We start from the raw sequence: 16,426 nt of genomic DNA, 5'->3' as shown, positions 1-16,426 counted from the left end.
TGATTGGTAGTGAGATATCCTACACTCAAATGGATTGGGTAACATGTGCACTGCCCTTAGCATGGCCATACTGGGTGTGGATGATGGAAAGAGTCGACCAGCATATCTTGATGACACCAGGTTGGGGAAGAGCATGTTTATGTTATAACATTTGTAAGAACTCTCCATGGAGATACAGGTGATTCCCCTCTCTTCCCTTGTACACCACCGTTCCATGCCATTCCATTCCGGTTCCTGCAAGTGCCATGTGATAAACTTAATAGAGTTGGAAGAGACCCCAAGGGCATCCAGTCCAATCTTCTGTTCATGCAGGAAGACACATTCAATGTTTTTTCTGCACAGAAGGTGCTCTTTCCTAGGCAGAAAATGCTAGTTTTTGTTCAAGAAAAAACATGGACAAATTTTATGCAGAATAAGTCCCAAGCAGCAAAGATTCTTATCAGTCCAGTTTTCTCCCTATCAGGGTTTCCTGACATTTGAGAAACACCTTTTCGACCATTTCTGAAGATTGTTTAATATTCATTCTATCCTTCTCTACCACCTTCTGAAGGAGACTGAAATGGTGCATTGTGTCCCTCAAGGGTCAAAAAGCATAGCTCTATTCCACATACTCATGAAAGAAGGATGAACAACACATAACATTCATCATTCCATGGCAGTTTATAATTACAGCGCTCTAGAAATAAAGTTTAATAATAATTTATATTACTGAACACCACATTTACTTCTTCAATTACTTTAACAATTCAGCTTCGCACACAGCGCTCAACGACACACCAGTCTTAGTAAACATGCAAATTTTCTCTCTTGAAAAGTGGTGCACCTGGGATGAGGTGAGGTGAGCAGAAGGCACTGTTGTGGAATCCATGCTTCCTACATGCGTATCATCACTCACTTTTGCCATTCTCAAGGATGAATTTGCACTTATAAATAAAAACCAAGTCATGAAAGTTTTTTTGCCATTGAATGCTCTGTTGGTGAATCAAAATAATTCAAGTCTGTACTTTACCAGTGTCTCTATGGTGCTAGACTCAAATCAAGGAATGCTATCTTCCAGTTCCATCTTTTTGAATCTTGAGTGAATCACGTATTTTTGAGCCATCACCTCCCAGAATCCACTTAACACAATTCTGCAGGGGGGGAAATGTGTTTTCTATGATGAAAAGATGGTTCTAAACCATTGTTGCTCAACTGGGATATGAGAAATGGTAATAATAATTCCCCATGTAGGTAATACTGGCCAATAGCACAAATGAACAAAATGTGGTAGCTTCCAGAGTAAGTAAATAAGGACAATTAATTTGTAGAACATTAAGAAGAAGGAAATAAAGACTTCTGCTGTTTCTTTCGTTCTATTGCTGTACGCAAAGCCTGAAGAATCAACTGTTCATTATTAAGGATATTGTAGTTAGTCAGATTCACCAGCTTGTTGAAATTTGCTTCTGAGTATTGTATCATGCCAGTAGCATATGGAGAAAAAATAGTGCTGGTGACATTAGCTTGACCTTCCTCCATCTCACTAGGACTACGTTCCATACCTATGGAAACAAAGATAGAAAAGTGAGTATCCAGCTTTATTGCTTAGTAGTGTTCTAAAGCCTATCCTTTAATCAGCACATTGAATATCATTTCAGAGAGGAATATTTGTGTATCTTGTCAATTAGCTCCCATTTTTATTTGAAATTTATTTGAAATACAATTCACTAGTGCCAAATAATAGCAAATGACCTGAGTATTCTTTAGAAGAAGAGTGAGAGGGTTACATGTATTCATCAGTACTTAGGGGAATTTGCATATTAATTGTTAAGCAACTTGGAGAAGCACTCCACCTTCTAGTGAAAAGTGCAGGATGATTGAGGGGAAATGGCATGTGCCAGCTTAGTAGAAATCAGGAAAAATGTTTCATAATGGAAACATACACTGCAGAGTTAGAAAATCACCAAAGATCATCTTGATGAGCAAGTAAAGCATCCCTGAGGTGTAAAACCTTCCAACGGGAGATTTTAACCCCTTCTGGGCTAGTCAGTTCCAAGGACAAACAGCTCTTCCCATCAGGATGTTCTTACTAAAATTTAGAGGGATCTTGCTTCTTTTCATCTGTTTCATTAGTTTCCTATCCTGTAGAGGAGCAGAAAACAAGTTTACTCCACCTTCCATGTGACAAGGCTTCAGACTGGTGGTGCAGTGGTTAAATGCCTGTACTGCAGCCACTCACTCACAAACTGCAAGATTGCGAGTTCAATATCAGCCAAGGGCTGAAGCTCAAGTCAGGCTTGCATCCCTTCAAAGTCACTAAAATGAGAACCCACCTTGTTGGGAGCAATTGGCTTACACATTGTAAAGTAAAAAACTTAGGGAGTGCTTAAGTGTACTGATAAGCGGTATAGAAATGTCTTGCTATTGCTATTGCTATTTTGAAGATGGGCTATTATATGGCCTCTCAATTTTCTCTTTTGCTGGATAAAGACACCAGCAGGGTTTCCCATTACCAAAAGAGCAACTAAAAGTTTATGTATGCATTATTTTGTTTGGCTGTTTGTTGTTGTTGTTTGTTTGTTTGTTTGTTGTTCCAACATGCATGCACTTTCCATTTTAGCCATGGATTTGCACATACTGGCGTGAGAGTCAGCAGACAGAAAACTCATGTAGTCCTCAGTATTGCTTTTCTGAACTTACCTGGTGCTTTGTATTTTTGGAAGGTGTCACATACCAGTGGCATGTATACCAATATAGGGGCCTTTGGATTATCTGCTTCATCAAACACATAGCACTCCTTGAGATGTTCCCTGTCTTCTTCAGTCAGCACAATCTTAGGGAATGGAATGCCTTGTTCTGCATAGTACTTTGTGGACAAGTCTAGAGGCTAGAACATCAAACATGAATAAAATCAGAACCCAAAGAGATAAGAAAACAACCTGGATTTCACAAAGGCTAAGAGTTCTAGTATACACAGACACCTAGCCAGGATACTTTGAGCATAGGAAACAATCTATAAGATGGTGATGCGGAAGGAAGAGCCCAAATCCAACCTTTGGAAGACCACTTTACTGTCCAAGTGCCTGTTTCACACTTTTTCAGCAAAGGTTTCCAGGGTCAGAAAGAATTCACTGTGTACAAAGACTATTAAGGGCTGAGCCTACATCTTTGGGGAGGTGTCAAGGGAACACTAAACAGTACCACTTAGAAGTCAATATTTTTGAAATGTGTTCAATTAATTTCAATGCTGGTTTGTTTGTTTTTTACATGTGTAGCTACACTAGATTGGCTCAAGTCTCTGCCACCTGGGTCTCCAAATCACTTTGTTTTAATATGTAAAAGAATTAATTAAAATGCTACTGGTAATCAACAAGTTGCAAAAGATAATAATCTTCTCACCAGAAGCTGTGATCCTCCACTGTAATTTAAATGCAAAATAATGTCCACTTTCCTCTCAGGCCGCAGAAGAGGAGGGCAGCTGGTATTGATGAAAGATGCTGTATCTACAAGTTCTAAATATTCTTCTGTTTCAGCCAACTGATTAGGAAAAGAATCCAGCACCGTGTCTGAAAGGCAAATTGTTTAGATTCATATGCAACACTGTAAAACAAGGATATAGAGCAGTGATTCCCAAACTTTGGACCTCCAGCTGTTTTGTACTTCAGTTCACAGAGGTCTCAGCAATCCTGGCCAATTGCCTGGGATTCTGGGAGCTGAAGTCCAAAACACTTGGGAGACTGGAATTTGGAAATCACTGGCATGGAGGAAGAGGGGGGAAGGATACCTTGCAGAGTCTTCCATGTATCTTTAAGGGAGTCAAAATTATTGAGGTTCACCAAACCTGTTTCAAAGATCCTGATTTTTCCTCCCTCATTTTTGCCATCCCAGTACTTGCAAAAAAAAGAGAAATATTAAAATCTGAACTTCAAAAGAATAAATCCCATTATTTATCTGCATAATTTATTCTGAATACACAGTGAGGAAGAAAAGGAATTGAGGAAGGAAAAATAATTTTAGAAGGCCTATGGAGCTACAGAATAAGAATGACTGGACATACAGTCCCCTGGTACCCACTGTCATAGCATACTGAGACCCATCTCATTTCTGTAGCTTATACACATTGATGAGATCCTCTTTTTGTAAGCATGAATATTATTTTAATGGACCATGAATTTCTCAAAATGCTATACTATCTGTACATTATGGCTGGCATTCAATCTTGAGAGGAAAATAATTGGGGAGGCATCTTGTCTGAACAGATAGTTAATGAAGAAGATAGTCCAGACCTGTTAAATGATGAATAGATTGGTACATAGTCCTTGAAAATAGTTACAGGAAAGGAACATAAGAAAAAAGCCAGCATTAGAAAAAGAAAAAAGAAAACAGAGGTGAAGACATCTTATTACATTTGTGCTTACTATTACCTTTCCAAGCACGAAAACTTTCATTCTCCAAGTATTTGTTATTTATTTGGAGACCCTTCATGAAATTATAATAGTGTGCAAGCACTGGACGCAATGTAATGACATCTCTAAGCACATTTGTGAGGGTACCATTAGGAACATAGAGATTTGTCGGCTGTGCATAGTGTCTCTTTGGCACAATTGGTGGAATGTCTTCGTCTGTGGAATAGAGGGAATGTTGTTGAGTTCCATGGTCCAAACTGTTTCTTTGTAGCAGCAATAAATATATAGTTATGATTATTAATGATAATAAGTAATGACAACAATCAAAAACAAGGAATGATTTTAAAGTTGTTGGTTGTGTTTTGTTTTGTATTGCCACTGGGCATTATGCTATAATACATTAAGAAAGGGAAAGCAGGTAAAGAATGATCCTTGAAATAGCTTTTAGTTACAATACGGCCAAGAGAAATAGTCTGTGCTCTAGGACTGTGTCCCCAATTTTCATGGGTCATCTCCAGATGGAAGACAAGGGTGCAAATTCTCCAGTCTGGGTGGATTCAGCTTCAGGAAAGAGGAAAGAGGTGAGTACAAATCTCCAGCTCAACTAGGAGAGCAGCAGCTTGCTATAATGTCCAAGGCTTAATTGATTTGTTGCTGCAATTTGCAAACTTTTCAGGAGGATGATAAATTTACTTAGGGCCAAAACAGACTCCCTTTAAAGCCACCATCCAGGCATCTTGAGAGTGCAGCGTTCCAGTGATGGTGAACCTATGGCCTGTGTGCCAGATGTGACACTCAGAGCCCTCTCTGTGGGCACCCATGCTGTCACCCTAGCACAGTTTGCCATAGTTTCTTACTAGAAAGCCAGAGGGACGTGGCACTTTGCAATAAATAAGTGGGGTCTGGGTTGCAATTTGGGCACTCAGTCTGTAAAAGGTTCACCATCACTGTATACGCTGCATGCTTTGAAGCCACCATGCTGCACTACCTACTAATCAGAACACCACATATCCATCTGTAGGACTCACAATTTAAATACAATAAATAGACTAAAATGAAATCGGGTGTCAGTTTGAAATTTCAATGAAGTGGGATACATAGGAAAGGGAGGGGAAGGTGGAATGACAGTTCTCCCAAACTCTCCACTTCTAGCTATTTAGTGTGGAAGTAAATCCTCTCCAAATTTTACAGTAAAAGAGAACCCTAGAAGGGCCCTCCTTCCAGTCCTTCCGACATCATCCGACTTGGGAGGGAGTGAAAAGGCAGGCCCAACTCCATCAGGCCTAGCCTGAAGAAGAAGAGCCCTCCCTCCATGCCATCTGACATCATCCGGCCTAGGAGGGAGTGAAAAGGTAGGCCCAGCTCCATCAGGGCTATCCAGAGCAAGAAGAAGGACCCTCCCTCCAGTCCATCTGCCATGGTCCAGGCCTCAGAGGGAGAGGAATTGCTGGACCTGATCCCCTTCCCCACAACCATTCCCTTCTCCTTTTGTGTCATGTCTTTTTAGATTGTAACCCTGAGGGTAGTGAACTGTCTGAATAACTATCTATAAGCCACTCTGAGATCCTTTAGGGCTGAAGATCGGGTTATAAATACCATAAATAAATAAATAAATATTGTAAATAAAGGGAAAGCAATGCTCTACTAACCAATATCAGTAATTTGGTCCCTTGTCCATCTGTGCCAGAAATCTTCTGAACAGTTTGACAAATAGAAGGCATCCAATACATTGGTGGAATATATGTTACTCCACATGCCTGGGAAGCACACAAAATTCAAAAAATACTTATTGAGATCCTATTCTCAAAACATTTTAAAGTCATGTTAATGTAATGATCACACATATGGTAAAATTATTGTACATTCTTGTAACTAACACTAGCTGGCGGTGTAATAAAATTAACATATGGTTGACAAAGAGTGAATTTTAAAATGCATGTAGCTGAAACAATTTAGACCAGTTTGCTTGGGGTTTGTTTGTTTGTTTGTTTGTTTGTTTGTTTGTTTGTTTAGATAACCCACCTTGTAGATAAGAGAGCCGAGATTCCGGGATCTTCTTCATCATGCGACCCATGAAGAATTCACTTCCAAAACTTTCTGCCTTAATGAAAGCTCCATATTTCAAGAAGCCTACTTCATAGGGCGTGCATTCCATCCACTCTGAAAGTAGCCATGCAAAGGTAATTACAAAAATCTCAGATCATTCAAATACTGGGGGTGTATTGGCAATAAATCTATTTTCAACCTCTTCATGATAGTAACTTTGTTAAGAGGGCAACAACAACACTTAGCACAGAGGAGTCAAGAATGCCTCAGACAGGGCAGAAGTAATCAGACTAGATAATATGAGAGACCCAAAATGTCCTCCCTTCTTATCCTCCTGACTGCTATGTGATGCAAAATGATACTCTGAGCAGTGAGTTTCCACCTCTTCCTTTCCTGCTAGTTATCCTCTTAGCAATTCCTTAGAATTAAACTAGGTTATCCTAGTCTGTCTAAGAATGAAGCTCCTATTAAATGACTTTACACTGTTTTTCCAAGCTTTTGGTTCTTTCCACCTCAGTCAAGATCTGTAATCACTACACACACTCTTCACCAAACATAACACCTTTCAGTGTTCCATCTTCTGAGTGTGACTTTGAACTTAACAGCCCTTTCATTGATCTTGTATTTGGTCTTGCTTCATGTAGCATTAACAACCTTTGTTGCAACTTGCTATGTGGATTGTTCCCTTTATTTGAACCGTCTATATCGCATGGCCATTTTTTCCCTGGTTGTGCATGGGACGGGATCAGGTTGGAACAGGGGTAAATGGGTCTTATCGCACAGTAAATTGCTGCTGTGCTGCCACCTGACCATCACCCATCCCCAGGCATGCTCTGCCAGCCGATGCTGGTGGTACGGAAGCTTTGCATAGAATCATAGAATCATAGAGTTGGAAGAGACCGCAAGGGCCATCCAGTCCAACCCCCTGCCATGCAGGAAATCCAAATCAAAGCATCCCCAACAGATGGCCATCTAGCCTCTGCTTAAAGACCTCCAAGGAAGGAGACGCCAATTGCTGGGTATTCATTTTACTGACCTATGAAAGGATGGAAGGCTGAGTGGACCTTGGAGCCCTCCTCTAGGATCGAACTTACAATGTTGTGGCTACAGTACCGGCATTTAACCACTGCACCACCAGAAGACAGAAGAAAAAACTATAGATTTGGTACTGCTAGCAGGGTCCAAAAATAAGCAAGTAAATGGGCCAAGCTGAAAAGAATTGAAAATAATTGTAATTGTGCAAATAATTATAACTTTCATGGCCTAGCTGTCTGGTTTAAATGGCTGTTCCTAAGCTATAAAACTCACTCCCAAAGGAGGTACCGCTGGTCCTCTCTGTGCAGTCTTTTAGCCAGCCAGTAAAGACCAGTTTATTTAAACAGGGCTTCTACTTTTAATTGGCAGAGGCAGAAGTATTTTAAATATGGTGTGTTGTATTGTTTGCTATATGTCGACTGTTTTCAATTTTTTAAAAAATTAATGTTTTAATTAGATTTTTTTTTTAATTTTTAGGTGCTGTTTTATTGTTTGTTTTCACTAGATTTTGTTTTAACTTCTATTGTAACCCACTTTGGGTCCCATATTGGGGCAGAGTGGGATATAAATTAAATAAACAAATAAATTATTGAAAGAGGACTGAGACAGAGATCTGTTTGGGTTGCTCTAGCAGAGGGATGGGCATTGATGCCTCTCGAGATGTTTTAGGACCACAGTTTCTATTCACTGGCCATGTTGGTTTGGACTGATAGAAGTTGTAGACTTCTGGAGAACCAAAAGTTACCCAACCCTGCTCTAAGAGCTATCAGAACTCATACAGGTTATAAGGTACTGAGAAACTTCCAGTCTATTTTGTTTAAATATTCATAATTTTAAATGTTCATGATACAGGGGTGGAGGTGGCAGTAACTGCTTTTAAGTAAATAAATGAAATTGAAGCTAATCTGTACTAACGTGTTGTGGGTTAGCGGACAGTGCTGAGGCTACAGTGGAGGCAAAATGCCATACATTTGTCCCTCCCCATTCACAGACTTCCCATTCATGGTTTTGAGTTTCCATGGACAGCAAGCCAGGAGGGGCAAAATGGCGTGCGCAGGAGCACACCAACATTATAGTCATTGGGGCTTGACTATCCACATTTTTTCTCGTTCGCGGGGGATCCGGAATGGATCCCTCACAAACAGTGTCTACTGCATTCACTCAATAGTTCAAGTAAATCACTGTTTCAGGCTCTTTCCACATCAGTTTATACTGCAGTAAATGAAGCTATTATTTATTATTCATTTCTTGCAAATGCTCCAAGAAATCTATTAGAGTTTCAAAACAAAACTGATTTTGACAATTATTCTTTCTAGCTTCAATCCAAAAATGAATTAACTTAAAGAGTTGATTGGTGGAATATTTCCTGACCTTTCCTCTCTTCCCTGATCCCCCACACAATTCCTCTAGGGAGTGAGAGGCTGGAAGTTACTGCTGCTCAGGGACGTAGCCAAGGGGGGGGGGTTCTTGGGGTCCGGACCCCCCCCTTCCATTAGAAAAATGAATGGTGTGTGCTGCTGCGCCGCCGCACCCAAGCCCCATTATAATGGTGGCACTTAGTCTGGACCCCTCCCCCTTCCTAAAATCCTAGCTACGTCCCTGTGCTGCTGGTGGTGGAAATACCCACATATGGACTTGGATCCTATGATAAGTAAACTTAGGGGCTCTCCAGACCACCCCAAAAGGGCAGGATGGAGGCACCCAGTTTTCCTCCTTAGGGGCACCAGAGCAGCCAAACCATGCTCTGCCCCGGGTTCTTCTTGGCACGCACGGATGACATCATCAATGTGCCATTGGCTCACTGTGATGCGTCCATGACACAAGCACGGTGCGCAGAGGTGCGGGAGGCTGCCGTGATGGCGGTGGCGGTGGCATGTTCTAGGGTTCCAGAGAATGTGGCTGTTGCGCACTCCAGAACCCTAGAACCAGGGCAGGCACGCTGCTTCTCGCCCATCTGTCTCAAGCCTTAAAGTTATGAGAAGGAAATATTCCATCTCCAGCAACTCCTCACAACCACACACCCAAACTGGGATAAGTATATAACTTTGCATAAATTGGAATAACCCTTAGTCTGCTACACTGAAGCTATGCAACAGACAGAAATGGCTAAACTGTGGTAAACTTGGAGCTTATCCCAATAACAAATAAGCTGTTTTACCTCTTCTGGCTTGAATTCAGGATCCGGGATATTCCCGGATGTTATCATACCTAAATCGCTGCCTATCTAGCTGGGATGCCACCACCCAGATCCATCCCAGGTCGAAGCCTCACTCAGCCAGCACTTTTTCAAAGCTGGGGAGCTTCTGACTTCAAAAATTGGCTGGCTGGCCAAGGCTTCGACCCAGTATGCATCCGGGTGGCAGCATCCCAACTAGTTAGGTGGCGATATTTTTATTAATGGGATATGTTCCCTTGTTTGAGTAGGGTTGCTGGGTGAAATAAAGGGCAGGACTTCTGTACATTTAATGGTTGTTTGTCACTTGTTGAAATTTCCTTTTCTGTACAACCATTAAAGGGATGCAAGCCCTGTTCCTTATTTCACCTGGCAACCCTCTGTTTGAGTAAAGTTACTAGGGCTCCTAAGCCTGTCCACCAGCCATGGTACATGCCTGCAGCTTCCTCCCTGCCTGACATGGTTCTGCCCAGCCTGTGGCTATGAATGGGACCGCTGTAAAACTCTGTCCCTCAGACTACTCCCCTATAGCTTCAGAGTACACGTTTGTTGTTTCTGTGTACCTTCAAATCATTTCTGGCTTATGGCAGCCCTAAGACGAACCTAGCACTGGATTTTCTGGGGCTGAGAGTATGTGTCACCCAGTGGGCTTCCATGTCTGAATCAAACCCTGAAAGACCAGGGTAACAGTCTGACACTCAAACTATTATACCACACTAGTTGTCCGAAGAATATACTTTACCAGGGTGACTAGGCATAGTTCTTTACCAGGACATGTCCTACATTTCAGCCTTCTGTCCAGAAGGAATTCCAAAAGTTCTCCATTTGAAGCATGACTAAGAAAGATAAATTTATATTTTATGAGGGTTTTTAGGTTTTATTTGGTAATGCCCTACAGTCTTCTTTAATGTCCTACATTTTGCAGTGCCTTGTCCTCCTTTGCAGTTAGGCCATCTGGTCACCCTGACTTTACTGACTACAAACCTTTCTACAGCTTAGGAAAGCCTATCACCTAGTGACTGCAAATGGTACAGCAGCCTTTAAACACACTGGCGAGTTGAAATTAATTACAGTAATGCCTTTTACAAACCATATAACTGCCAAAGGCACAACCCTGGAGTCCTTTTACCTTGCACACCAGGTTCCAGATTTCATGTCTTTAAGTTATGATGCTAAAAGACATTTTCGAATAGCTATATATGCATGTACACACACTCACACATACACACAAGAATGTGTGCACCCGCATTAATATATATAAATATATTGGCATATATTCATCTTGCAGGATTTTTAGCATGTAGCATATGTTTGTAAGAAAAGGTCAGTTAGAAACTTCTTCTTATGCCTTCTGACACTCAACCTTCAAAAGAGGTTTTCAAACTGTTTTCAGTATATTTTAAACTTTTATTTAATTTTGTGTAATTGTTAGCTACTGTGAGTGCTAGTTTTAATGAAAATGGAAGGATAACAGTGTGAAGGAAAAGGAAGAGGAAGTGGTGGAGAGGTGGAGTCAGAGAAGAAGAAACAACAAAGCTTATCACATGCATATTAACTCTGCTTACCTCTATCCAGTTTAAAATTTAATTCGGACAGCATCCTAATGTTATCAGATGGTTTTTACTGCTGAATTTGCAACCCAAATACAACCCGTGTCCATCTGCACTTCCAGAACCACTCCAGCAGCCATTTTCTTAACTCAGAAAACTCCCAGATCTAAAAAGAGCCACGAGGAGTGGCTCTGGAAGAGGGGATGGACCCAGGCTGTATTTGGATGGCAAATTTGACAGTAAAAACCATCTGATAACATCAGGATGTGGTGGAGACTGCCATGGTCGCTTTAACTGATGACCTTCGTCTAGGCATTGACAGAGGGAGCGTGACCCTGTTGGTGCTGCTAGACCACTCAGCGGCATTCGATACAATAGACCACAACATCCTCCTGGAACGCCTGAGAGAGTTAGGAATTGGAGGCACTGTGTTGCAGTGGTTCTGCTCCTTCCTCTTGGGCAGACTCCAGAGGGTGATGGTCGGGGACAGATGCTCTTCAAAAATAGAGCTTAATTGTGGTGTCCCTCAAGGCACCATCCTGTCCCCTGTCCTTCATTTATATGAAGTCCCTGGGAGAAATCATCCGTGGATATGGGGCTGAGTGTTATCAGTATGCTGATGACACCCAAATATATTTCTCCGTGTCCCGGTCATCAGCGACAACAGATGGCATCTCTCCCCTCAACCGGTGTCTTCATGCAGTAATGGATTGGATGACGGAAAACAAGCTCAAGTTGAATCCAGACAAAACGGAGGTACTTACGATGGGGGCCCCCAAACCAGGTATTGGGCTGCAAGCTCCAGTCCTAGAGGGGCTCATGCTCTCCTCGAAGGACTGTGTTCGCAGTCTGGGGGTGCTTCTTGACCCATTGCTTCAGGTGAGGAATCAGGTGAATGTGATGGTCAAGAGCGCCTGTTATCAGCTTAAGCTGATACACTAGCTGCGCCCTTTCCTGGAACAGGATGACCTAGAAACCGTAGTACATGTGCTGGTAACCTCAAGACTTGACTTTTGCAATGCACTCTACATGGGGCTATGCTTGTGCCTACTCCAGAAACTCCAGTTGGTACAGAATATGGCAGCCAGGTTAGTCACAGGAACAGCCAGGAGTGACCATATAACACCAATACTGAAGTCACTCCACTGGCTGCCTATCAGTTTCTGGGCACAGTACAAGGTGTTGGTTATCACCTTTAAAGCCCTGCATGGCTTGGGCCCAAGCTATCTAAGGGATCGCCTGCTTCCATACAATCCGCCCTGTACACTCAGGTCCTCTGGGAGGAATTTACTACAGCCTGTAAAGACCAGATTGACGGCGACCCTCCCAGAGGGCATTTTCTGCATCTGCTCCCAATTTATGGAATGGCCTGCCGGACAAGATCTGTCAAATTTCCAATCTAGAGAGCTTTTAAAAAGCCGTTAAAATGGTTCTCTTCCAGCAGGCCTTCCCAGAATAAAATACTCAGCCACGAATAAGACTTCCCATCTGTCGAACCTGCCCACGGCTATTGGGTTATTCTGATTTTAGCATCTTAGTTTTTAATCTTATATTGTTTAATTTTGTTTTGTGGGGGGCATTATGTATATATGGATGTAATTTAGCTTGTTGTATGCCACTTTGATTGCCTGGCAAAAAGCAGGATAGAAATTTTAATATATATATATATATATATATATATATATATATATATATATATTTATTAGGATGCTGCCCAGATTAAATTTTAAACCAGATAGAGGTAAGCTGAATTAGCATGCATATGATAAGCTTCAACATGTAATTGCCTAAATCTTACCTTTAAAATCTAGAGTGCTATACCTTTCCCTCACATTGAGACCAAGGTAGATGGGAAGAGGGTTCTGACCCATATTTATTGCCTGCTGTTGATCTGAGAGCTTTTGGGGATCTGGCTGTTTGAAACAAAATAACAATTACCAAAAAAAAACAAAACCCAAAATACAGAGAAAAAAAATCAGAAAGAACCTGTCAAACATATGGACTTCTAAATCTATTTCCATCTGAATGCTGAATAATCCAATTTTTAGAATAACCTCCTTTTTTCTGCATTGATAAATGCCTCATACCAAAAATGCTAATTTCTATTTGATTTCTGTAAAATATTTTTTTTTTCTTGTGATAAAACATACTGGCCCAAATCCAATTTCTTCTGACAATTAGAGTGGACCCACTGAATCAAGGGGAACCTGGTATTTCAACACATACATCCCACTGATTTCATGGGCATCCACCGATACAATGGGTCCAAGGTTCAGTTGATTCATTGGGTACACTGACTCAATGCTTACATAAGTTTTGACTTCCCATTTATTCAGTGATTTAGTTGGAACTAGTAACTGGATTTTCCAGTTAGCGTATTATTACTTTCAGTGTTTTGATATTTAATTATTATTGCTTTTAATAAAAAGGCACATGAAGACAAAAAGGTTTTATGTTATATTGCCATATCTTTTATTGTATTGGAAAGGGGAATGATCTGGAAGATAATGTCTATAATGCTCAAAAAATTAGTAGTTCAGATCACTATGAATCTACATTTCCATGGAAGATTTACACTGAAAGACGATTATCAAGATGCACAGATCTCTTAGGTATTTATGCTCTCTTGTTTCCTTTATGCTCAACCATACAAGAGAAATTTCTTGTGTCCATGATTGCTTATTAGGCCATATATAACTATTACAGTCTGGAACGTTCAAATGGTAGGTTGTAACAGTGGTTCAGTGCTGTTCTATGGTTTCTGCTAAGAAAAAATACAGATTCTTATTATCACATGATACAGTGCATAAGGGCTTCCCCCCTAAAGAGCATATCCATACACTAGCAGCACTGCACAGTAGCATATCCCAACAGTATCTTCACTGTTATTATATAATTTTATGGACCAAATTCAGAATGGAGGTTTGACTTAATAATAGTTCAACATACCTAACATTCTTTCTCTTCTATTATATCCAGAGTAGAGGTGCCAAAATGAAAACTGTAGATGGCTCCTATCTCTTTAAAGGATGTGTAGAAGAGGGAATCTCAGCAGGTATTGCTTGTCATGCAACCTGTTAACAAGCAGCACCTGCTGAAATCCCCTTTTCTACACAATGATTAAAGGGACAGACACTCTCTCCAGTTTTCACTCTGACAACCCCAATCCAAATAACCCAGAAGGTGGCTAGGAGTGATACAAAATTATTTCTGGTCATCCCATCAACAATGGGGCACTGAAGCGTTCTGCAGCTATGGAGGAGCAGAAAATCAGCCAATGCAATCCTCTGGGTGCCAGAGCATGCCTACCACATTATCAGTTTTGTACTCTATTTTACAAAATTTAGTAACCCAACCCTGTATTGAAAACATCAGTGAGCTACAAATATCAGCTTTCTCTCCCAACAGAAATTCACCAACCACATGCATCTTTTGAAAGAGTCAAAAGTATAGACCCTGCTGAGATAGTATGATACTATAGTGAGAGCACTGTGTTTAATGTTAGGAATCTGTCTTTCAATGCAAGTTCTACTTTTGTCATGCCCTGCCTCCAGGAGTCAGGCATGTTCTCTGAGGAAGAGGCTGAGAGCCCAGGGGACATTCCAGGACTGCAACCACTCCAACAGCATCTGGAAGTAAGCCTGCAGCCGGTACCAAGACCAAGTTCCCAGAAGCAAAGTTTCCCTTTACCTGAGCTACATTTACCAGTACCTACTCTCACAGAGAGATGCCAGGAAAAAGAGACACAGTGACATTCTCTGCACTTAAGTAGGAAGCAGGCTGCTATCTGAGAGCACCTGTGAGACCTTTAAGTTTATTGCACGGGGCTTGGAGAATGGGAATGGAATGCATGGGAGAATGCCGCTCATACTGTCGGGAATCCCCAATCCATTCCCCATCCATCCCACAGCAGCCAATTTTGAAGAACGATTCTGAACAATTCTTCAAAATCGGCTGCTGTGGGACAGATGGGGAACACATTGGGGACTCCCAGTGGCATCAGCGGCGTTTTCCCATGCGATAACATGCATTTCCCCCCATTCCATTCCCTTCCTGTTCCCTTCCCTTCCGTTCTGCTCCGTTCCCGTTCTCCAAGCCCCATGCTATAAACTTACTGTATATACTCATGTATAAGTCTAGAAATTTAGGTCAAAAAATTGACCCCAAAAACCTGAGTCGACTTATCCACGGGGCAGTGTGAGTACTGTACTTCAACTCTTATTTAAAAGAAGGAACCATCTCCTGATGGAAAGCAAAATTATAATATGTGAAGCACTGAACCCCCCCCCCCCCCACTCTCTCATCCACCCAGTCTGAAGAATAAGCACATAGAGTTATGTCTGCTGGAATTTAATAAGTTCTTTGACATTATTTTGCTTTGCTTCATCCTTTAGATCCTTTGTTATATGCCCCTAAATTTTACCCTCGACTTATCCACGGGTCATAGCAAAATCCATAATTTTGGCCCAAAATCTTGCCCTCGACTTATACATGAGGTCAACTTATAGTCGAGTATATACGGTACTTGTTACAAACCTGTACTGGATTCTACAATCACTGCTTTTGCTGCCAAAAGACCTGGTAAGACAAGCTCCCTTTCTCCTTCTCCCTCAGTGCTGGAGATGCTGAATCAAATTGAATTATGTATTTTTAAAGGGAAAAAAATATGTATGTTACCTCATCAGTCAACATGGATTCAAGAATGAGTCCCCATAAATCTGAAAAAGACACATTATGGCCTTCTTGATACCTCTGACACATTTCCTTTTCATAGTATTTTAGTTTCTCTCCAGAAAAACAACACAGTTTATTTTTCATCACATGTTTCCGAACATCACTGATTGTTTCTTCCAGATTCCTCTTCGTCCAGTTTGCATCACCATATAAATTAATCATAGTCCTAGAAAAATGAATTAAAAGGGGTAAAATGTAAAGCTGACTTGACAAGTTATCTCAGCCTACTCACCAGGAGAGTATTTATTACCAGGATCAAGTAATTGCTTGAGAAGCTCAGTCATCTGTAATGTCCTGCCAAGCACTTCAATGGGTTTTATCAGAAATCTGTGCTGATCAAAAATTTATGGAGGCAAAACTAGGGTACAAATTCTCCTCGCTGCTTTGCATATACCACCATTTCCAGGTAAAGGAAGTCAGGTTCTTTACAGCCATCTGCTTGGCTCAAAGGAGTTTGTTAAACTGATGCAAATTTCAGAGAAAAGTATGTTACTCCATTGGAAATA

The 16,426-nt window shown here is 41.2% G+C and overlaps 1 protein-coding gene across 1 annotated transcript in view; it reads right to left on the bottom strand.

The window, feature by feature from the left end:
• Nucleotides 1-1,311: 1,311 nt before the first annotated feature.
• LOC149314772 (cytosolic phospholipase A2 epsilon-like) overlaps nucleotides 1,312-16,426 on the bottom strand; it is a 35,664-nt gene continuing 20,549 nt past the window's right edge. The window contains exons 11-18 of the mRNA XM_089523143.1: nucleotides 15,864-16,086; nucleotides 12,985-13,099; nucleotides 6,405-6,542; nucleotides 6,032-6,139; nucleotides 4,401-4,598; nucleotides 3,376-3,542; nucleotides 2,677-2,863; nucleotides 1,312-1,538 (exon numbers count right to left, since the gene is read on the bottom strand). Of these exons, the coding sequence (XP_089379269.1) occupies nucleotides 1,312-1,538; nucleotides 2,677-2,863; nucleotides 3,376-3,542; nucleotides 4,401-4,598; nucleotides 6,032-6,139; nucleotides 6,405-6,542; nucleotides 12,985-13,099; nucleotides 15,864-16,086 (1,363 nt within the window). The remainder of the gene's footprint in view (nucleotides 1,539-2,676; nucleotides 2,864-3,375; nucleotides 3,543-4,400; nucleotides 4,599-6,031; nucleotides 6,140-6,404; nucleotides 6,543-12,984; nucleotides 13,100-15,863; nucleotides 16,087-16,426) is intronic.

The sequence above is a fragment of the Sceloporus occidentalis genome, unplaced genomic scaffold (assembly GCF_023333645.1).
Source record: "Sceloporus occidentalis isolate IW3139 unplaced genomic scaffold, rSceOcc1.0.p SCAF_4, whole genome shotgun sequence".
NCBI lineage: Eukaryota > Metazoa > Chordata > Lepidosauria > Squamata > Phrynosomatidae > Sceloporus > Sceloporus occidentalis.
The sequence above is the reverse complement of the archived record's forward strand: the minus strand, read 5'-3'. Positions and strand labels throughout refer to the sequence as shown.